Source organism: Opisthocomus hoazin, chromosome 6 (genome assembly GCF_030867145.1).
Source record: "Opisthocomus hoazin isolate bOpiHoa1 chromosome 6, bOpiHoa1.hap1, whole genome shotgun sequence".
Taxonomy (NCBI): domain Eukaryota; kingdom Metazoa; phylum Chordata; class Aves; order Opisthocomiformes; family Opisthocomidae; genus Opisthocomus; species Opisthocomus hoazin.
This window is the reverse complement of record NC_134419.1, coordinates 72,519,370-72,543,125: the sequence shown is the minus strand read 5'-3', so window position 1 is coordinate 72,543,125 and position 23,756 is coordinate 72,519,370. Positions and strand designations below refer to the sequence as shown.

General features: G+C 39.6%; 1 protein-coding gene across 1 annotated transcript; it reads right to left on the bottom strand.

Annotated features, from left to right (window-relative positions):
* Positions 1 to 8: 8 nt before the first annotated feature.
* Positions 9 to 21,875, bottom strand: ENO4 (enolase 4). Its single transcript, XM_075423816.1, has 14 exons — positions 21,678 to 21,875; positions 19,320 to 19,448; positions 17,904 to 18,094; positions 16,250 to 16,392; positions 13,984 to 14,153; positions 13,624 to 13,755; positions 12,178 to 12,243; positions 11,391 to 11,453; positions 9,077 to 9,244; positions 7,175 to 7,300; positions 4,681 to 4,876; positions 3,638 to 3,705; positions 2,966 to 3,083; positions 9 to 1,059 (listed from the first exon to the last, which is right to left on the bottom strand). The coding sequence occupies exons 1-14, from the start codon at positions 21,873 to 21,875 to the stop codon at positions 923 to 925; spliced, it is 1,905 nt and encodes a 634-aa protein (XP_075279931.1). The 3' UTR covers positions 9 to 922.
* Between the last annotated feature and the right edge of the window lie 1,881 nt (positions 21,876 to 23,756).

Genomic DNA, 23,756 nt, shown 5'->3' with positions numbered 1-23,756 from the left:
GGTAAGAAAACCTTGGACTTGATCGAATTACTGAACTACATATAATTCCGAAACTTGGGGAAATTTGTCTCTCAATGATACCTTCATTTCTGGGGGGTGGTTGGTTCTGGTGGTTAATTTTTCACTTAGGCATTTGTGACCCTGAATTTAAAATGCAACATTTTATATATGTATTTTCCCTCAAATTATTGCTGCTGTATTATATGTTCAAATTTTCAAATTATACAAAACCCAGAGGTTTTTTAAGAAGTATTTCTTTGACTTAAACTGTTTGTTACCTAGGACATAAATTATTTATTTCTCTTTTGACTGTTGCTTATTAAAAAGACTCCTGACAAGTTTCCCAGACCTTGTGAAATTGAGTTGTTCTTCCCCCCTCCGACAGCCGCGAGCTTCCTGGCGATGCCAATTACGGCTTTGTGCCCTACATTTGGGGGCTGCGCTGGTGCGCTTGTATTGATGGCTAGCTAGAACTGGAGCAACATTTCCTTTCTAGGCTCCATCTAAGAGCAGCATTGAGGGGGTGTGGGGGGATGGAGCAGCACAACAGTCAAGGCCTTTGTTTTTTGTAAAAATTTTTTTTTTTTTTTTACTGTTTGTCAATAGCTTGCTCTTTGTGTGGAGAGAGATTTCCACTTTCCCAAAACAAACATTTAGTTTTGAACACAGAATTATTTGTTTTTGTCAATTTGTAAATACAGCACAGAATTCTGTGGTGTTTTCAAACCGCAGCCGCTGCTCTGTTAACTTGGCTTCAGCTGCAAGCAACGGTCTCCTGGGAAAGAGAAGCCAGTGTCTGAATGCTTTCAAAAATGTTTAGCTAAAGTGCTTGAAAATAAATGGATCAAGGCATAGTTAATATGATTTGCTTACTAGAATTTTTTTTGGTTTAAAAATCTATCCAAGAGTTGATGTTGCCAGCCTAGGTCAGCGCGCTGTTCTCTGGGAGCCGAGCAGAGGCCGCGAGCGAATCCTGCGTTGGGGCAGGAAGGGCGTCAGAGGGTCGTTTTTCTGGCTGTGATTCTTCAGTGTAAGCAATGAATTCAAGATTTGCTTCACCTGAAACAGGAGAGAAAAAAGAAACTCATGTTTGCTGTAACCCGATCTCTCGCAATGCTCTCTGGCGCACTCAGAAGTTTTTCGAACGCTGCGTGATGCTGCGTGGGTCTCTGAACTCCTTGGAAAGCCTGGGCCTTAGAAACAAAGCAGCCACCGCCCCGCACCTCGATTACAGGCCTGGGGCACGGCGCAGGGCAGCGTGAGCTGGGCGATTTATTGCATTCCCTTCCTCGCTCATCGTCTCACCTTGCCGCCCTCTTTTTGAATGCCCGTCCTCCCCTGCGTGGTGCTCTGGCAGCAGCTCTTCCCACCACGGACTGGGCCCCCACTCTGGCCCAGCCTTTAACAGCTTTACGTCAGCCCACGGCCAGGTGTTGCTCCCGTAACGGACGCGTTGCCGCTCTTCTCGCTGCCATTTTCCCCAGGCCGGTGACACTCCTGCTCCCCTAACCTCAGCCCCGAGCTGCCCTTTCTGCCGCGCACCCAGCGCCCGCCCATCGGTGAAGACATCTCGGGTTCCATAAAGGGGTGGCCAGGCCAGCTGCGCACACCAGCGGTTCACACGCGCCTTCCGGCGGGATCCGGTGGCACCCCGGGCCCTGTCCCATCCCTCCCGGGGGCACTCCCGAAGGGCCCCCGTCACCCCCCACTTCGCAGCTCCCCGGTGTATTCCGTAGCTGGCGGCCCAGGCAAATGAAGAGCTTGGTATGCAGCTCAGACGTGCTACCGCTGTACTTCCCCGCCGTTGATTGAGTTACTGGATTTTATTTCTGCCAAACCATTAACCGCGCCGGGAGTTGTTGCTGTTCCGTTTGATGAGATACGGGTTTAAATATTTGTCAGACTCGAGCTCTTTGTTTAGACTATGCCATCTGAATAGGGAATATATTCACATTGCTGAGGCCGCTAAAGGTCACAGCTCTTTATAATTATCTATCTTGGTTTTGAAAAATGCATTCTGTGAAACTCCCATCTTAGCAAAACAGAATTTCCATCTGTGTTTCTATTTTTTACAATGAGCAAGGGCGAGATTTCAAAAACTCAGAATATTTTCGAGAATTTTTTTTTTTAAATAAAAACTTTGTTCTATAGTGCACACGTCAAGTGCTGCTATCCTATGCGTAGAAGATTGAAAATGATTAGAAACCAGAGGGTAAAACGACATAATTCTTCATTTTTCTTAGGCGTAACAAATTCTCGCAAACCCTTTCCTTCTTCTCCTTGTGTCTCTGCCTCCCCTTCAGACCCTGTGCCTTGATTCGGTCTTGATTGATACCTGAGCTAGCGAGCAGTGGTTCTAATGAACTGTTACGCATTTAGCAGCCGAGAGTACAGTGTAAAAAGCAGAGGCAGATCCTGTACCGCACACAGATGCGTACAAGTGGCTGAGGCTGAATGTGCGTGGTCAGCTTCGGGTTTTCTTGGGTGTTATTTAGCGCTTACCCGTGCAATTGGAGCTTTCCAAACACATTTTGCTGGAAATGTAACACACAAAAGGGGGCTGTGACATGAAGTTTTGTTAGCAATACATGTTTAGGAGCTTGAGGGAGGTGGGGTATTTGGCCTAAAATTCCATTTTGGCAGCTTTTAGGCATGTTATATGCCTGGTTTTTGTTTTGTTCCTTTTGCACTGTGGGCTTCAAGACTCCAACCAATTAATTCTGGAAAATAGCTTAATGTAGGCTGCTCCTCAAGAAGGGGTCTATTTTAACATTCAGTAAACAGATAATCCATTAGGACAACAATATACATTGTGGCAAGTGCTATCCTAGGTTTTTTTGTCAGCGCTTATTTATAGTCTTTTGATTTCGCTTCCCTCCTGTGGTGCAGTTTCAATCATTCTCCCTCCAATCTTTGTTCTCGTATTCATTGCAAGCTGAAAACAAAGTAAGAAAGAAGCTCATACGTAGCGTTCTATTCTTGGCCAGTTCTTCCTCTATAGCAAGGAGGCGGTTGTATTTGGTCACCCTTTCTCCGCGGGAAAGACCTCCCAACTTGACAAACCTGGCACCCAGTCCAACAGCCTTAAACGAGAAAGTGCGTGTTTTAAAACCACACGGTTTGGGAAATGAAGTCATTCTTCATTATTAGACATTGTATCCTACTTCTAATTTAACACTCTTACCTTTCTACAGATAAAAACCCTCCTTTAAATAGAAATAAAATCTCTTAACAAAAGATTTGCTGGATGCAAACAATAATTTTCACTGGCACATGAAATTTTATTTGCAAATGTAGCTTTAAAGCAAAAAGACTAAATATATTAGTGTTAAGAATTTTTGCCTAAAATATTACTACTACTCAGAAATGTTTTAAGTAACTCACGTTTTTTTATAAACGCAACCAAACAAATCAGACACACTTTTGAATACACTCCCTGCTTTGGCAAATTTCCTGTGTGTTCTCTTTAAACTCACAGATTAACTCTCTGTAGGGAAAAAAAAAGCAAGTCTCTAGAAAAAGCCCACTTTGTAAAACGTTTCTTTATCAGGCAGAAACAGGCTTTCTCCTTAAAAACCAGTTCATAGTAAAAGCAGTGTTTTGGCACTTCCGCAATTGAGCAGCTTTCAGTACTTACCAGATCCACAAGGCTCTCATCAGAAGATTCTCCATCTGGACTTCCTAATATGGCAATACGCCTCTGACCTGTATGGAACGGCAGCGGGAAGCCTTCATCAGTGTGTATTTTCTATATTGCGCGCAGAAATTGTTTGGACTTTTCATTCTTTTTTACATTTGGGCTATCTAAGCTTAAATGCAAACTGGAGTAAAACCAATGAAACCCATCTCATAAAGATGTAAACTGTATTAGTTTCCTACATTGAAACTACGTTTTATTTACAACATGGGTAAGGGAATTTCTAACTTCCTGCCCCTATTTCTGCCGCTAGCTGATCCGTCTCGTAATGCATTCTACAGGCTAGGAGGCTGTTCTAGTTATTTCAAATGTGCTCCTTACTACAGCAATGATTTTTCTTCACTATAAAAAAGTGTTTACCATCATGACTGAATAAAATCTTCAAGTTGCTATTTACTCCATTTGATGTAGTGATTCTGGGCTTTTTGAAGGAATAACCAAGGAACTTCAATATATTCAATTTGTCCATCTATTCCTCAGGTATAAAAATGAGTAAAGAAAAATTGATACAAAGAGAAATCTTACATGAAACTGCCCAAGTTCTTAGTACTGTTACCACAAAGGCTCAGTAATATGTAATCAATAATTGATGTAAGCTGCAATTTCAAACATTTTGGACTTGTTTGGATTTCTTCATTATTAATACTAGTATTAGTCAAAATTCAGGTTACTCAACTGCATCTTTTATTATTTTGTTGAATTCTGATGCCTAACTGTAGGACGCCGAGCTGCAGTGTCAAAGGGCACCCACATTCACAGCACCCACAGCATATTAATTTATTATAGTTCAAGCCCTGAATGCTGTTTTAAGTTCCTGGACAGAGACTTGTGAATCAAAATATGAATTTTAGTTTCTTCTGACAAGCGCTTTCTAAATTAGGAGTGGCAATTATTAAATAAAAAGACGTAGTATTTACAGGTGTAGCAAAACTATTTATTGACTTGTAGGGTGTGAAAATCAGCCTTTTTTCCCCTCTACTCACCGTCTAGAAGTCCAGTAACTTCTATGAGGTCTGATACCTTGGTTTGGTTAATATATTTTAGGACAACACCACTGCACGTTGGTATGTTTATGTTTTGGTCAGTTTTAAGCTTGGAAATATACGTGGCAGCATCTTCAGCAATCAAGTAACATTTGGAACCAAGAGCACAACATATGTTATTCCATTGTTGTCGGTCCTGCATAAACAATTAAGTAAATAACTGGAGTTTTAAAAATGATACTGAATGAAAACCCTAATTGAGGCAGTAAAAATAAAAATAAAATTTTTTTTAAAATTGGATTTAATCCTAAAGATACCCTTCCTATAAACTTATTACATTTTATATTCTATTTTAAATCTGCCTATCTAAGAAAAACATACGACTGGAATTTTGCTAGGATTTTAAGATTTTGCTAGAAAATATAAATTCTAAGCTGCAATTAATCAAAGCCAGTTGCACACAAGTATAGTTTAAAATATTTCAAATTAAATTAACTGTAGGAGTTTGCTATTTTGATTACCTTCCTGAGATGTATTTAATTTTAATGGAATATAAAATAGTATTCTATTGTTTTATTCAGAGGACTCATTCTTGTGTTAATATCTTAAATCTCATAATATTTGCTTAAATATAAAATAATGAAACAGGAGGCAGTCATAGACTCAGTGACACGTATCAAGACAGGATGATCAGAGCTGTCAGACTGACGCATAGGGAACAGCAGAATACAGCGCTCCCTTTCCAGCAAAGCTCCATTTTTTTAGGGTCTTTGTTTCTTGATTTTAATGCACTGTCCACATGGTACTCAGATTTAAGAATAAATAAAGGACAAGGATATAGAAATTATTTGAAAGAACAAAATTATGAATTAATTTGCTTTCTTTGTGTTCACAGAATACAAAGTTCTCACATTAAAAATATTACTTTTTTAGTTGATAATTCTGCCAGTAATAATTGTTGGTCTGCAGATCAGACAGAGTTTTGTACCTATATAATTGCAATCTGTTAAAGGATCCATTCCTGTAAGCATTTCAAGCCCACGTGGAAGTCAAAATGAAGTTTTTGACACCTGAACAAATGCTTATTCTTAAGCATGAAGTGATCTGCTGTCTGGCAATGAATCCTTGAACTGGTACCAGAGCTAATCCTCAAGGACCAAATTATCTGTGGCAAAGATGTGGCAGGGGGGAGGAGGAGGAGAGGCACGTCCCTTAACAGTATTCTATTTCAAACTGTACTTCGCTATCTGTTGTATTTCTCCTGCAGAATTTCATATGGCAAATATGTCTCGTCATAAGAATTCTTGAGGAAGTTTGCAGCCCTGGCAGGGGTGGGGAATAATCTGGTGTTTTGGAACATGGGTAACTGAGAGAGTCAGACTGAAGCAGTGCAGGCAGGCAGGGCTAACTAGCGTGCAGTAACAGTAAACACAGATATTAGAAAAATAAACTTTTAAAGTTCCAGATAAGAACAAAATCAGATGGATTTTGCAGCTCATTTGTTTTAGAATTATTGATTCAGGCACTGGGCAGATTCACAAAGACAACATCACTTTGCTTCCCCCTTCAATCACGGTCTTCATGTTTTGTTCATGAAAAGAAACCCCATGTATTTATTTTAAAGAAGACAAACTGTGCAATTTGACAGCAAGAGTAAATTTTTATTAAGTCCTGCAACTGCAGAACCGAAGTCTACAATTGTAGGTTCTGCGACAATTCAGTTTTTATTTTTTTGGTAATACATGGAAACTTCATTTTACATATAAATGCTAATATTTAAGGTTATGCAAGCTGTTTCTTTCATCCATCTATAACTTGACAACACGCTTAATAGTATTCTACTTTATTGTTGTAATCTGTTGGCCACCCTAAATTAACTCCTCAAACTTTGTTCACTGTGGTAGAGACATGGTATCTTACTACCACTTTGAAAATTCTGCCGAGCAATGCCGACAGTGACAGGTTTGTTCTGGCTTTGGGTATAAATCTCAATCGCAAAGAACAGCAGCAATGATTTTTTTTGAGTGATTCTAAGGAACACACAACTACATCCAAGTTTTTAGCCTCTCTCATATAATACAATGTCATTTACATAGCATGTGAATTTTAAAATTTGATTTTATAATTTGAATTATTTGTTTACTTAAGAAGGAAAATGTAATAAAAATGACAGTGGTTTAGCAAGCAGAACTGGAAAAAAAAAAAGCATTTTCTTGTAATTCTTGAAAAGATTTGTACTGATCATATTCTGTTTATGCAAGGGTTATTTTCTGTCAGGAAGTATGTCAGAAGTATAGAAAAATTTAGAGTTGTTGTCAATTACAATTATGCAAATGAATTGTCACATACATTTTTATAGTGATATGTTTTGTGCCTAAAGACTCCGAAAACAGAAGCTTAGTATTTTATGTGCTTTGTAAAAACATGAAAAGTTCATCAATAGGCCACTTAACAGTATTATCAATTTTTCAAGGACTGCACTATGGTATCTTACCTCTTTTCTTAAGGGATCTATTAATGCAATAATAAAAGGAAATTTATTAATCAGTTCCACGTACATGTCAACCATTTCATCAGGACTTTTGAACACTCCAGTGAGTATTTCATATTTTCCGTTAACCTAGAAATAAAGTAAAAAGCATAAAAGATACGGAAGATAATACTTTAAAGACCAGAGTACTAATGTAAGCATACAGGTTGTGTGACAGTAATATCTCTATTAAGGCAGTGGACTGTGTGTTCTTCAATAAGCACATGTTCACTTCTCTACTTCCAAGCGGTCAGCACGTTGTTACAGAAATCTCTGCCTAAAGAGTGGGTTCCAGTGGGCTCATGCCAAACTCTCTGAAAGATGCCACTCCCAAAACAAGGGAGACAGCATTTTCTAGGTAATACTGCCAGTTTTGCACTACTTCATCATAAAGTTAGCAATATTTGACATTTTTATTGAATCTTGCATGAAAAATCTCACTTGTCACTTCCAAAAAAAGTTTTGTCCTCATTTTCATAAAGAAAATATTGCCAGGGGAAAGGAGTGCACCCTCAGCACCCAAAAACAAGACACTGCCTTTCCTTGTCTCTTTCCCTTTCAAAAAAAAGACTAGTTTCAACCCAGCCTCCTTGTTATGGGAAGCACAAACTGCAGCATATGAGGATTATCAAGGGCACACTGCCAAACTGTGCCAGAATACCCACTGCTGCAGTGACTTTAACAGTTCATTAACAGGAAGTTACAGAATTACTGATAATTCATCGGTTAAGATTGTGCTCATTCTGGTGTAGGATACAGATACCACAAATTGTCAGGAAAGCAACTGCTTTCACAAATCATATTAATAATGGAAGGTTTGACACAATAGTACATCTAAATACACAAAATCTCATGAGATATTAAATAGAATAGGAAGTTTCTTTTTCTGCTTAGCAAGCAACCCAATTGGTCATGGAACAAAGGGCGAGAACTTTAAGACTTCAGCTGCAGATAAATAAACTTTGTCAAATAAAAATCTTGAAAAATAAGAATTAAAAAATGAATGTTGATACACAATGAGATGAATGTTAGTAGGTATACACACATACCATAGTAAAAATACACAGAAAGGTCAAGGTAGTTTGAAGAAAACAACAGATGTAGTGTAATAAAATGGAGAAAGAAGCATCTAGTGGTGTGAAGGAATTACAGAAGTATACTTGTGTAAATAATTTCTCATTCTTCATCCTTGAAAGCCAGGTGGATAGAAGATAATGATTTCATTTATACCTTGTGGTGAAATGAAAAAAAAAAAACAACAAACCCAAGATTTTAATTCAAAATTGTCTGAGATGTAATGTGAAACGACGCTGGTTTGTTAAATAGAGCGTGTAGTAGGTGCTTGCCCATTAAGCCAGTTTGCTGTATTTGACACAGGCTGATCTGAAAAATCTTATTAAACAGACAGATGTTTGATGCTGGCAGGCTTCTGCTATTTGAAGGCTTCAAGTTAAATCATGAAAGTATCAGAGAGTCCTGCAGGTGGGACTCCAGCTGTGATGGGGGTCTGCCTGGGCAAGACAGCAAGCGCTGTCCCAGGCAAGGCGCAGCACTGGCACGCTGGTACCGCTGCGGAGGAGGAGTACGGGCATTCCCACCGCTCCCGCTGCACCAGGCTACCAGGAGGATGCCTGCGGGTCTCGGCCCCTTGCACTCACAATCCAACAACATATCTGCTACACCTGTAGGACTGATTCAACAATAATTTATAAATGCAGAGACAATTCTTTTGGTTTGCTTGATTGCTACCTTAAATAAATGGAGTTAGAAGCTTCTAGGTGAGTTTGCAATACAATAATAAATAATGTTAACAAATAGCTCCATTCCTTTTAAAACCAAACAAAATAGATATTGAAAAAAACTTACGTAATCCATTAATTCATGAGCAGCACAATTTATTGCTAAATGCATGTCTGTTCCTAGCTCCAGACCAATATTGCTGCAGGCTGTTTGCATTAGGAGCAGTGGTTGTTCTAGATTATTGCATCTTGTTATTGGGCAACCTAAGTGTGACATTCTTTTTAAGGCTTGCAACTGAAAGTAAAACAAAAATAATCAGTTTATTTGCGCACATGTATATACAGAATACTTTATATAATACTTGTATGTATATTTTCACTGTCATTTCAGTCTGCATTCAGTCATCAAAATATACTCATTCTCAGAAATGTACTCTTTCTCAGACATTGCTTTAGCAACTTTACGTACAATTCTCTATGAATGAGGGGTAAACCAGGTGCTAATGAGTAGAGAGCTAATAGTCCTTGGAAATAATGTCTAGTCATGTAGTTGTCGCTCTTATATGGCCAGTACCAGTATAAAGAGATCTTAAACGCACTCATAACAACCACTGAGTTGTCATGGATGCTATGTAAAAGTTGCCGGTGCTGTGGACCATCTCTTTGCCACAAAAACATATTCTCCACTTATAAACAGTTTTTACTCATTTATCCTCAACTACAGCTTTGATTTTGCCTCTATGGAGTGTTCAAAAACCACTAGAATCTTCCAAGACTTCTAGAAGGAACACATTTCATAGAGAGGAAAGACCTCTAGCACAGCTCCATGGGGTTGTCTGCCTCAGGAACACTGTTCCTGGACACAAGCCACCAGCAGAGTTGCATCAAGCGAATATTTCATGTGTCCTTCTGTTATCAGGTTTTGTGTAGGTTGTTCAAACACTGATTTTCAGCTTTAAAGTCTGTGAATTTTGGTTTACAAAGAGTGACATTAAGTTGCCCAGAAAGCAGCAGGATATAATCCTGAGTTAGACTGAAGAAGTCAATTGGAAGGCATTGGCTTTGACAAGAGTTGGAGAACTAACTACAGTGGACAGAACGAAGGCCTAGCTACAGAGGAGATATGAATATTCCTTCACATTAAAAATTAGGAAGAAAATGCAGGTCAAATTGTTACAAGATTATTTCGTAGCAATCTGCACGGAGAGACAATCTATGTGACTTGTTGCTTTCGGAGCATTAGACAGCAGCTGCAGCAGCAGACAGCAAGAAATGCTGCAGTCTTCCTGCCTTTAAGGTGAGACAGAGGTCAAGTCTGCATTTTCATGTGATTTTCAAGGCACCCATATGTTGTGCCTTGTTACATTCTCTAAAAAGCATTGTTTATCTTCATAAAAACATTTTTTTTCTGTCTAGTCTTTATTTCTATAACCTAAACAAGTTCTTCTTCACTGCTTACTTTGCAATTTTTCCTTCCCCCCCCCCCCAAAAGTTCAAACTAACATGGTGCTTTTATCAGTTTAAAATCCAGTCTCGCTACTATCTCCCTTAGTTTTCTCCTATAGAAACAAATGGAATTTTTTCAGAGAATCTAATGCATTCTTTCCTTGTGCATATCTTAAGGAATTATTTTAACTTGTGACTGCAGTACATATTGTGATAAAAATATGGAAATCACCCACCAGAAGAACATTGGCCAGCTGCTTAATGATGATGAATTTTGTGTTATTTAAGCAAGAAAAAAAATAAGAAAACTTTTGTTCATCCTCTCTTTTGTATACTCCACAACAGAACAATTCTCATCTGATAATATTTTAATTGTCTCAGAATGGAGAGCAAAACCAGCATGGAATTTCCATCCCACTATTTGGAAAACTCATCTATAAACTGCAGGTTTTGAACTGGAAAAAAACCAAAAGATCATTTGAGTCATACAAAATAATGTCCTGCGCACTACTGTGAGTGCTGCCCTTTAGCTTCTGGTTCGTACCTGCCATTATTTGTAACCTCAGACAGGAACTGGGAACTTCATGCAGCATGATGAAGAGGGGAGTTATGCTCCCAGAGTTAGGAAACAGCACAGTATGCAAGTCTTACAGGTAGCACTTTATGGCCTACATGATCAAAAGGGCATGTTCTCTGCTGGTGCTACAGGCCTGCAAAATGCTCATCTGGATAATCTACCAGGATTTCTATATGAGAAAAATGACCAGGTTCCAGAAGATTTTCCACTTTCTGTTATCGTTCCACAGGAAAGGAAGGTATAGTCAGAAGAATCCAAATTATTATGCAAAATACGAGCATTTGGAGTACTTAAAAGTCCTGCCTTGACCTTTCCAAAATGGTAATGTAGATTAATGTTTCATTTTTTAAGAACATTTTGATTCCCTGCTGTTGTTAATACCTTGCTGAAGGCTTAAAATGAAAATCTCTTTTCTTACCAGATCTTTCTTCCCTGTATTTTGTGCTTTGCCTTTCTTACTGTCTGCAAGTTGAGGGCTAGGCTGTTGGGAGTGAAAGAAGAAAGAAATTAGTTTCATGGAAAAGCCCAAAAATGACAGACATCCCTCAGCATTAAAAAAAAAAAAAAAAAGTTGACTAAATTTTGGTCTAAAGAGATTGCAAATATTTAAGCTTGGAAATAGCTTCTGTTTTGTCTTGAATACTATCAGCAACTATCCAGTTTTATTTTGTGGTGGTAATTCATTTCAAATATTTATTTCTATGTGGGCATCACCCCAACCATCATTTGTTTTTCAGAAGATTCTCACCTAGCTGATCAAAAATACAGGGGATCGCAGAAATGAGAATCTAGACTCTGTACTTGGAGAAACCCAACACTTTGCAAAAGCATATGTGCATATGAGACTGATGTACTACTACAGTAATAGTGCCTTGAATAATACATGTTGTGTGCGTGTGAGACTTAGCAAGATCAGAACCATGTATTGTATATTCACTGTGATGCCATTCACTCCCAGTATACTTCTTCAGATAAATGGAAAGTCTTGCTATGCTTAGAACAATGTTTTATTCGGTCTTCTTTAACTTAGTATCACCAAATGGCCAATGTTTTATTCATCTATCAGAGAAACACATCTTCTGTTCTGTGCCGCAACACTAAGCCTGACAACAGGCTAAATGTTCCATGCTGAAGCTTAAAAAGACAACAGTAGTAGAAAGACCAAATGAAGTACATCACATAATTATTACGCGTTTTTATTGTACCGCTTTGCCTCGAGGCTCCAACAGTCTCATCACTTCTTTCTGAATATCCTGAACTCTTTCTATGCCCTGAAATTAAACAACAGTAGTCTTCAAAAGAAAGATAAATTATTTCACTTTAGCAGCTTTAATCAGACAAGAGAGAGAGCACTTACTCCAAACGCAGATCTTAATATAAAGTCTTTTTAAAAAAAAACTACTACATACTTTGTTAACACAATCCCCCCACCCACAAAACACAGTGAAGTGTCCAGTGATAAAGGGTTCGTAGCAGTGGAACGAACAGGAATATTTGATTGCGCTGCTGAAAATAGTCTGATGATGATAATCACTGTTGACAATTGTGACTCTATATATGACTTCCTAACTGGAAACTCTGACAAAACTGAATGTATTTACCTTTAGAACATTTCCAAGAAGCAGGGAAAAAAATCACTGCCTTCATTTTAAACATCGGGGAATGGAGGAACTCTCCAACTAAACGAATCCATTGCTCTTAACGCAAGACTTTTTCTCCTTAACAACTGAGTTAGTAAAATTTAATGCTAACTGTGTAAATCACATTTCAGATTTTCTTAAACCGTGCCAGCAGAGGAGTACTGAAGGGGGCAGAAGCCAGTCACAGCTGACAACACATCAACACAGGACGAATGTCTACATTTTTTGCACAGCAGCAAACAGCTTGCCCCTCTCCCGTGAGCACTAGGAGGCATTATGTCTCTGGAAGGTACAGAATTAGCAACCTTACTAAGAGCTCTTGGTGACAATTCTAAAAAAGTTAAAGGAAAAGGAAAAAGACAGAGCATGGAGTTCAGCTATTTGTTCAGGTCACCAGCACACAAAGTAGAAATCACAGCCTTAATGCAGGCATCTTGTGCAGATACATTCTTTAATGCAACACATGGCTAAACAAAAAGAGAGGGTCGATCCAGTCTGTCTCATCCATCCTTCTTGCCCCTTGAATAGATTTTTTTCTGCTTTGTATTCCATTCTATCTTCACAATTTCATTTTTAAAGCAATTTATTCCAAAATATTTTATGCTTTCATGTGAAATTGTTACGAGTTTTGTGGTTTTGTATGCTCTGTCAATCAACTGATCCACTTATAATCTACTAATACAAAATCACATTCTAAACAAAATTAAAATCTTATTGTTGTGTAACACAATTCCCCTACATCTTCTTCAATGCACTGATATTGTTCCTCTATACTAACACATACATTTTTAACTTGAAATCTTCATGTGTCTTCTTTTAAATCTTCATCTATTTTGTTCTTTGTCTTACAATTCTGCACTAACATTTGTTAAATTTTGGCCTTGCAAGCACACACAAAATGAAGAACACAGTTTGTAAGGACTATATTGAAAAGATCTACATACTTATGTACACATATAGTTTATATGAAGTCTACAGAATACATTTATAAAGATAAAAGTGAAACAATACCTGTTTGAGTGATAACTGAACTGGTGGTATAAGCATAACTTCTTTCACTAGTTTCAGTTTTGCAGGTGAAATTTTTTCACAGTTCAACAGAGTAACCATGGGGAGAGGAAGAGTCATTTCTTTAGGTGAATCCTGTAATTGGGAGTACCATGGGAAAATAAAAAAGTTACAAATCACAATAATTTCTTATATATTTTACTTTTGGCACATGGTTCAAAGAATGCTACAGGCAATGGTCTTAAGTGTATATTCTGTGAGGTATATTTACGACCATTGTCAAGAGGGACTACTGGCTTCAGAATTCAAGAATAATTTTGACAACTGGGATAAAATAAATGACGTTACAAAAGTCACACATACCTGATCATGTTTCAGCAGTGCAATATGTAAGTACAACGGCACACGGCTAATGGTGGCACCAGCCTTAGCTATAGCAAGTGATGTTCCCCCAACGGCCAAGCTGCCACAAACCACAGATTCAACAGGTTCTGCAGGCGGGATTGTTCTCTCTGCAACTGCCACCTTCCTTCCTAGGAGACAGAGAGTAGCAGCTAAATATTTTCTTGGTTTAAAACATCTGCTTATGATATTGTCATTTCAGTATGTACTCAATGTATTACGAAAGAATCTGTTCTTTTTTTTAAACCTAATCCTGTCAGTTGTTCTATATGAAATGACCTTACAAGTGAGCAAAGTATCTGTCCTCACTCTGGCGTCAAATGTATTTGAAATCCATTTCTTTTGGATATCTTTCAGCCACTGAAATGTGTATTTTTATTTATGTATGTTTATATCCAGTAACATTATAGAATTTTTCAGGTTCCTTTCATAAACACGATTTCAGTATTCGTTATCATCCTTATATGCTCAGCTTTTGCATAAGCAACTTGGAAGATGACATTATGACCTGATTGGGAGTACACATACTTGGTTTCTTCTAATAATGACTGTGAAAATAATTTAGGCCTATCACAGTTGGATTTTCCAATGAGAAAACAGGTCTTTTAAATATTCCACATGCACAGTCTTGTTAAATTTTCAACAGAACGTATTTCTCTTTCAGATACAGCAGAGTACTTTTGTCAAAATGCTTGAAATCCAGCAGTTCCCACTGTTATATTTATTGCCTACAGTGCTTACATGAACACGTACAGTAAGCACCAACGTGAAACCAAAATAAGCGGTCAGATTCTCAAGAATCATACACATTGGGTACTTTGTTGTAAATTTGAACAACTACTTTGGTTCCTAACAGAGGAGTACCAGTTTTTATTTTAATAAAATATAAATACCAGAGGATACAACTGAAATTTTGTGATAAAATGGTCTTAACAGCACCTTAATTGGATATACAGATTAGATTCTACATCGTTTGCATACTATACACAGATTCTATGCCTCTTACACCGAGGATGAAGGGCTACACACATAGACACTAGTAATCAAGTACTGAGCAACTCTGACAAACTGCAGTGTTTCGCAGAAATCCTTTACGCTACGCTACTTTGTAACCTGCATAAATTACAACATAGATGCTGCCTCTGAAAGCACCTGCTACTGGAACTCACCATCAGTTAGTGGTCTCCTGTAACAAGAAGTAGCTTTATAATCATTGGCTCCTAATAGTCAGGTGTTGATTCTAACAATAATTTTACAGTCAATGTCACAATCAAATATAAAGAAAACACAATTAGCGAAAACAAGTAATATAAGTATCAGCAGAACCTTGACTAAAAGTATAATATACATCATGACGATATCTGGATGGATCTGACAACTGCAGATGTTACATTTCAGGTCAAAGGTGAATTTACTGCGCATACATCTAACATATTAATTTGGAGGTTTTACTGATACTATATGACAGTTGAAACTAAACTGATAAGAAATAATAATTTGCCAAAATTTTCTGCCCTTCCAATAAATTATAACAAACTTTTTTCTTCTGAGGGTAATGCATATATGGAGGTAACATAAGGGGCTTTTTTCCTTTGGTTTTTTTTGTTTGTTTGTTTGGGCCATGTATACTTATCCTGTTTCTCCACTTTCACACCATTTTCTCTTTAGTAGCATTGTTTGCTTACCTCTTTTTACTCTCTACTGCCCACCATTCCCATGTCATCCCCTTCCTTTCTCTTTTGCTTTTCAGTTTATTTCCTCCTTTTCTCAGTGTTAGAAAGAAACTTCCCTTCCTCCCTCTTTCCATTCTTTTCAACATCTATCTTAATTCTATTTCCATTTTCCTGTTCAGTTCTGTGATCCTCTTTTCTTTCCTTATCATTTTCATTTTTATTCTTCATTTGCATCCTCCTCCATTCTTATTCCTCACTCTGAAGAGTAATAAGCTCCTGTCTAAGCCAACTGTAAAACAAAGGCAGAAACTTTGTTCAACCAATGCATGTGAATGATGAGAAAACTCTGTATTTTCCCCTCTCTCATTTCTGCAGTAGAAACTGCTGTGATCAGAAAGATTATTTAGGAGAGAGTAACCCAACCCTTTGAACATGAGACATTGTCATGTGTTCTGAATTATTCTGTGTCCACGGAATAATTCAGAAAGTATTTTAACACCTTTATCAATATCTATTTAAAATTATTAAAATATTAAAATCAAATAAACCAAAACCTGGTTTTGCTGCCTTTTTTTTTCCGGGTAGTGCTGTTGCTGATGGAGTGCATGAAGGAAGGGCAAGAGTGGCTTCTGCTTCTTCTTTTTCTTCTTGCTTTTGAATTTCTTTTTTTTCTTCTACCTTTTTTGTGAAGTATTCGCTGAACGACAAGGCAGAAAGATTACTGGCTCAAAATATTGTTAGAAATGTGACAAGCAGACACCAGATACAGGGTAAAGAACATGCTAAGAGGTGGATTAAGGGCATCTATTTGAGCTTCTGCCATAGACTCACTATGTGAAGCTAAAGAAGTCAATAAATCACATTATTTTTTGGTAGTCATCTGCAGCGTTGGTTAAACAAAAAGAAAGACAAGTATTATAAACCTTAAAACATGCTTTTCCAATCACACTGGTTTGAAAGTGAACTCTGTGCAGACAATCTTAGTGTGAAGGATGTATTTGCTTTGCATGGGTAGTAACGGATCCTGTCATAGCTTCATGACATACAGCAGCTTGCCCTAGGTTGCTAATCTAATAGGTCAGTCACTCATTGGTAATCTAAGTGGCTGCAAGCTCAGAAGTGGCTGAATTTCAACTACATGCACGAAGCGGAAACTGCATACATGGGGCACAGTCACCCAATTCAGGCAAACCGAGTACGTAAGTAGAGAAAACAATGCATTTAAATCTTATTTTGACTCACTTCAGCTGTAAGAATTTCTTTCCAGCTGAGTCCTTATTCCCTTCAGCAAGGTACCCTCAAAGCTGATCCACACGGAAGGAAACTAGGTTGGTCTGCTACAGCCCGTGTTAAGTGCGGCAGCCCAACCGCTAGCCCTACCACGAAGTATCACTCCCCTCAGTGCTGCAGCTGAAAGGAACACTTCCAACTACAGAAGAGGATAACAGGCCATATCACTGCCTACAGGGTGAAGAAAGCCATAATGTTGCCAGGTAGCTCGTCTAAGGTTACCGTAAAAATACATTCAGGTACATCCGTGATGCTTTTACATTATGTCTCTTTTTCTTACAAAAAACAGATGTATTTCTTTGAATGGAAAAATATGGCCATTCTTCTTTAGTTTGGGATGCTCCCAAGAAGAAATATTTGTATGTTTACTGAAGAAACTATGTTTCCAAAGAAACTAATTGCACCGAGTAAGAAGCCTTTTGGAGTAGCCTGCTCAGAAAGAAGACTCCACCAGAACCTGAAAACTGTACGTATATGCATGTTTTCTGTGGATTAGCTCAATGCAGAAGACACACACACAGGCCTTTCATACCACTTTTGTTCTGCCGTGCAATGAACAGAAGTGGAGTCGCAGTCTGAATAGAAACATCCCCACCGAATTAAAATGGCACTGAATGAGTTTCTTCAATGGAGCCTTTGACACATGGATGTGTTCAGGATTTTTTCTGAGAGATCCTTATTTTTGTATCCCAGGTATGAAACCATGTAAAGAACAGCATGATTTTAATCTCGTAATTATGAAAAAAGCAGGAAATAATACATTGCAATGTATTTGAGACAGACATCACATCCTAAAATATATACTAAAAAACAGTAGAAAACATTGACTATTCTGTGTTTTTCATTTAAAATATAAATTAACAGTGTATATTTTGTATTGCATTGTATACAATAATTTGCATAATATGCAAGACCTACCCAAGCATCTTATCAACTTTACACTGGTCAGTAGGTTTCAAGTCTCTTAACATTATGTTCAGTGATTCATTGACCCATTCCACAGCAGTGTTAACAGAGTCATTTCTTTCTCTCTCATCAGCTTCAGTTGTTTCAGGTAAAGAATTTTCAAGTATTTGAGAATGGGAAGCCATTACAGTGGAACATATCCTCTGAAAAAAAATGTAAAAAAACTTAAAATTCTATTTAATTTCTAACTTGGAAATGTCATTTGACAGGCTAAGAAGTATATGTTCTTACCCACTCTACAAGTACCTATCTCCAAATCTACTGTTTGTTCCACTTACCCTTTTTCCATCCAGCACCTTCTTCCTAGTCTCTTATACTTTGGTAATCACAGATGTTATTCAAGTTTCTTGACCTAAACTATAACTACTTAGGCAAAAAACTCCTGACAGATCTGCTTTACATACATATTTTGTTATCAGAATAGAATAGAGTTATTTTAAAGACCATACAGTCATTAGGATATCTTTTATTGCAGCTGTTGGTAGCCTGTTGTACCATGATTCATCAGCACTCATGCTCAATGTCATCCCTCATGATCAGTTACATTCTGTCTTACTTAGGTAATTGAAACTTATCATTCTGTACTGCTGAAGAATAAACAATACTTAAGAAAATTCACTTAATGAAGACATCATTTACAAATATCACAGAGCTGCCTGCATTAATAGTATTCACTTCACATACTGTGAACATCTATGAAATTCTATTTAAAAATGAAGTGAACCATGGTTTAACTAAGGAAAAGTAGAAATAATTAATCCACAATAGCTAGAGTTGCAAAGACAGTATCTTGAATATTTCAGGTTGGGGGAGAGATGGCAATGCACCATCAATTTTGAATTGCAGGTGCTAGATGGATATGTTCAACTTAACTATCACCCACATCAGCCTGTTAGCTCAGTGTAAAAAAGTGCCTGCACCTATACCGCGTTGTTCACCTGTACTATACTTTTCTGAAACACTGTCATATAAATAGAAATATAAGGATCTGAAAATAAAAAAAAAAAAGAGAAGTGTAAACCGAAAATGAACTCCCAGGGCTAGATATCAGGTGTAAGGAAAAGCTACATGATCATTAAGACAGACAAAAATTTAATCTACAAAGATGCACTGTCACATTGTACTCACAGAATAAAGATAAGTATTGTCTAATTCACGGGACATAAAGCTTTTATAGCTGCTGCCACTGTCTAACTTTTCATGACAGTTTTTCTTCTAAGTTACAACACTCAACTGTTGAGTAACAGGGATTCATATCCTTTCATTAAAGATGGAAAATAAAATGTTCCTTGGGATGCGAGCAGAATAGTACCTCTCTCTGATATGGTCCTAAATAAAATAAATAAAACAGGAAGAAGTAGCTCATACCTTCTCATAGTTTTTAACTGTACAGTATATTTCCACTTCTAATGTTGGCTGACCAACTCCATCAAGAACTTTTCTTCCAACTAATTTGCATATTACTGGAGCTTTTGAAAATTTAGAAAAGTAGTTAGCCTTAAATAAAAGAGAGAGAACTTCATTAAAAGTCAGTTTCTATGCAAAGGTTTTTATTCCATAAAATATATTTCAATCAAATCCACCACTGAGCAAATCCATTTGTATGTTCAGTGTTCAAAATAATTCTGCACATTTACTTCTACATTATCTGCTCAAGAATGAGATTCCAGGGAACAGATCCAACTCATACCAAAGCACAGAAGTCCAAAGACACATCCAGGTTAGATGAACATGTGTTTTACTTGGCATAGTTAGTGATGAGTATCAAGATCTTCTTAACCCTCCTATAAAATAGGTATTTGTCCAAAGCTTACTTGGCTGTAAACTGAATAACAAAAACAGTCATCGTGCTACTCAAGAAACTCATTTCTACTAGAATTCACATAGCCTCCACCTCCCCTGTGCAGTGAGCTGCTATAAAATAATGATTTTGTCTGTGGATATGATCTTGAAAAAAATACACGTCTCCTCTCTCATAAGGAGAGAAGAAAGATGCTGGACAAGAAAAACTCTTAGAAATCCATACAGCATTCTACTAGATCTAATGTTATATTAAAATTCCCATAGCATGCTTTCACTTATTTATTAACAAGTAGTTATTAAGCTTTAATATAATATATAACTTTTCCCTAACAATGTGCTGCAGACAGGGAAAACTAAGAAGTATTTTCAGAATATATTTCTTCCTTATAGGAAATACTTAATGTCCCAGATATCTAATAATGTTTCAAGGTTGCTTCATCAAATATGTATGTACAGTGGCTCATGTGTCTCAACACTCAACCACTGCGATATTAAAGATCTTCATAGCTGCAGATTTAATGTGGAAGGAAGAGAAGCTTGTCAGCAAGCTCCTCAATAACAATGATAACCACTCCTTTTGTAGATTGCTCTCTTACAGAACCTACTTGGTGTAACGTTATTTATCATCATGACAAAACTCTCCTGATTTGAAGTGTTTTTTCAGCTGGACAGAAAGGAGTTAACAAGGCCGGCACAATTTTAAGGAGTTGTGGGTGTGCCGCACCTAGTAACAGAACACAAGACAACTGACCTAGCTAGCGGTCACTTCTCCACAGGAAATCTGGGATGAGTGAAGGTGAAAAGGTGAAAACCTAGACTTTGCACAGGCGGAGTTCTTTTTCTTCCTCCAACATGGTCTTTAATGGGCCTGTTGAACTGTCATCATCCAACTACGAGAATATATTTGTGGCTCTGTCCGTATTTAATAAACAGTGATGTTACTCTAAAAAAGGGACTAAGTTGCTACCTGAGGTGTCCTATATACTGCTTCACTAGTATCAGTCTGGTGTCAGAGTTGGTCACCAAACCACGATTTACCAAACGGGAAAGCTAGGAACCACCTATAGCTACACAGAAGAGGAACACGCCAAACACCAAGCAAAGCAAGAATGGGTGTTACCAGTTCTCGTCCCTTCCACTGCTGATGGCAAAACACTTGGGAGATGGGAAATGGTGTAAGATGTGATGGAATGTTTCATTTCCACAGCCATTTTCACATCAAAGAACATAAAAGAAATTATATTTTTTTTTCCAAGCGTTGCTCGCTATTGTAGTGTTGGCAGTTCCAGTGTCACCACTTATAGATGTCTCATTCGGACTACTGTCTGCAATACTTTGCCAACTGGGAATAGGTTAAAATTGCTCTGATTCTTGACCCTTCCACTGAGACCCATTTGCTTTTCAGGAACCGCTGCAGGGCAAATAGCACCCACCCTGTGCTGAGCAGCTCTTTTACTGGGGACACCCATCCGGGCCCTCCCAAGGCAACACACTTTGGTTTGGTGCCAAGACCAGCACCCAGTGCAGGACAACAAGGCCCTGCTGCTGTGGAAACATATCTGACCCAGCGTCAAAGGGCCACCGGTGCCAAACACAAAACCCTGCCCGAGTCAGCGGGAAATTATTTAAGCTTCATTTCAGTCACAGCGACGCCGAGCTCCCCGCGTCAACCCGTCGGGTCTCCAAAACCCTTGGGGCGGGCAGCACCCGCCTCGCCTGAGGGGAGCCCAGAGCCCGGGCCGGGGAGCTGCGAGGGGGCTGCGGGAAGGGGCACCCACGCCGGCGGCCTCCCCCTCCACTGCGTTCGTGGCCCCTGCTCGCCGAGGAGGGCCCCCTCCGCCCCCCGCACCGGCGGCCCCCCGGCATCTCCCTCAGGAGGAGCCAGGGCGGGCGCCTGCGCACTGCTCCCCCTCCCCGCGCTACCAGCTCCCCGTAGAGATCCGCGGGGCGCTGGGGGAAGAGGGCGTTGAGCGCTTCCTCCACCCGCTGCGGCACTCGGTGGGCTCGGTAGTACTCCGCTGCTTCCCGCCGCGGGCCCTGGGGCCCCTGGGGCCCCCGCTGCTGCTGCTGCTGCTGCTGCTGCTGCTGCTGCTGCCGCCGCCGCCGGCCGCCGGGCTCCATCGCGGGCCCGCGGAGGCCGCACGCCGGACCCGCTGCTAGGCGACGGCCGCGCGCGCTCTCGCGAGAGCCGCGCTCCCGGCGGGGGCGGCCCTGGGCGGGAGAGCTCCGGAGCCTCAGGGCGCTGCCCCCCCCCCCCCCCCCCCCGCAGGGCACCGCCCCCCCCCCCCCCCGCAGGGCACCGCCCCCCCCCCCCCCCCGCAGGGCACCGCCCCCTCCCCTCAGGGCGCCGCCATCTCTCAGGGAGCCGCCGCCCTGCCCCGGCCTGGCCCAGCACGGCCCTGCCCCTGCCGCGTTGCTGGGCCGGGCGTGGTTGGAGAGCTGGGGGGTGGTGTGGGACGCTTTTTTTGGTTTTCTTAGAACGCGCTTCCCTTAGAAGCTGCTTGTGGTCTTCCAAGTCAGAATGCCTCGAGCAGGAAAACTCCCCGAACAACAAGATTGTGTAAGATTATCGTCCTGAAAGAGAGACAGATTACGGCTTGTGCAGTGTCTGGTAACAAAATGCTCCGGTAACTCTACTGCTGCATTTAAAAGCCCTTTACTTTCAATGAAAAGAAACGTTTCACCACCTAAATGATCATTTTTAGTCTGCAATTTCCTACAAAAACTTTCACTTTGTTACACTGTTCATTGGTAATTTTGTTGAAGTAACTGAAAATGGAGATACTTAAAAAGCTGTTAGCCACACACTTCCTCAGCTCTAAAATCAATATGTGCAGACCTTTGCTTATTGTGTGCTCACTTCTCCAGGTTGGGCGATAATGAAGAAAAATCCCTACTGAATCATTTTCTTTTCCTTTCTTATCCTTCAGAAATAGTATGGTACCTCTCCAGAGAGTTAAACCCTCCTATTTTAAGCTGTTTCCTCAGAAGAAGTTTCTGAACTGACACTACCCGTTCCTTGAGGAGAGCGGGCAGCGAACACCTTGTTAGATTTTCCTCCTTCGGAGTAGGTGGGTGTCCAGGCTGCTCCTCTGGGTATGCTGCTGCCTGGCTGCTTGCGTGGTCGGTGGGGCAGCTGGCACTTGTGGACCCATCCCAGATCGGTGTTAGGTGCACGCACTTGGCCCGGAAAGCTCCATTTTAATTAATTATTCCTGGAAGAACAGACTTCTGGAGGTAACGGGGCTGGTATGGTGCTCCGAGAGCATCAGCGTACCCAGGATAATACACCCTGATGCAGGAGCTGTATCTTCTGATACATTTCAAGTGCCTCTAGATCAGTTTCCCACCTTCTGCCTTTTAAAGGGCTCTAAATAAAATGCATCACGGAGAAGCAGCTTCGTTTATTGCTCTGTGGGTATTGATCTGCCGTCTGGGAAAAGGAACATGTCAGCTTTGCCTTAAGGAAAGCAGTGAGCTGAAGCTGATTTGTACTCAACTGATTTAATAACCTTGCACTCTTTTTTTAATAAACCGTTTGAAAATCTAGTAAGGATTCCCCTCAGATATTTATCATTTTTGGTTCATGATCAAGTGAACATCACATGAATAATCTGTATGGCCATGTAATTTCCATTAACAGTAATAGTATTGTAAGCACGTAGAAAGAGGATGGCTTATCCTATGATCCTACCTATTATGAAGTAGTTAACTGATTAAGGTTAGGATACTGCAAGCCACTTCATACCATTGGTAAACTCTCTGCAACCCCATTATCTTCATTAGGCTTGTGTGGGTGTAATTAATTGGTGTTTAGTTAACAGTTGTGTTGAATGAAAAGAATTTAGTTCTATTTCTCTTAGTTTTATTGGCTCCATGGTGCTAACAGGCTAAAGTGTAATTAAAAACTCTCTAATCAAAGTATGTGTAGCGGGCCCCAAGGAAAAAACACCGTGAGGAGAAGCCTGTGATTGGTGTGACTGGCCTTTGAGAAATGACCAG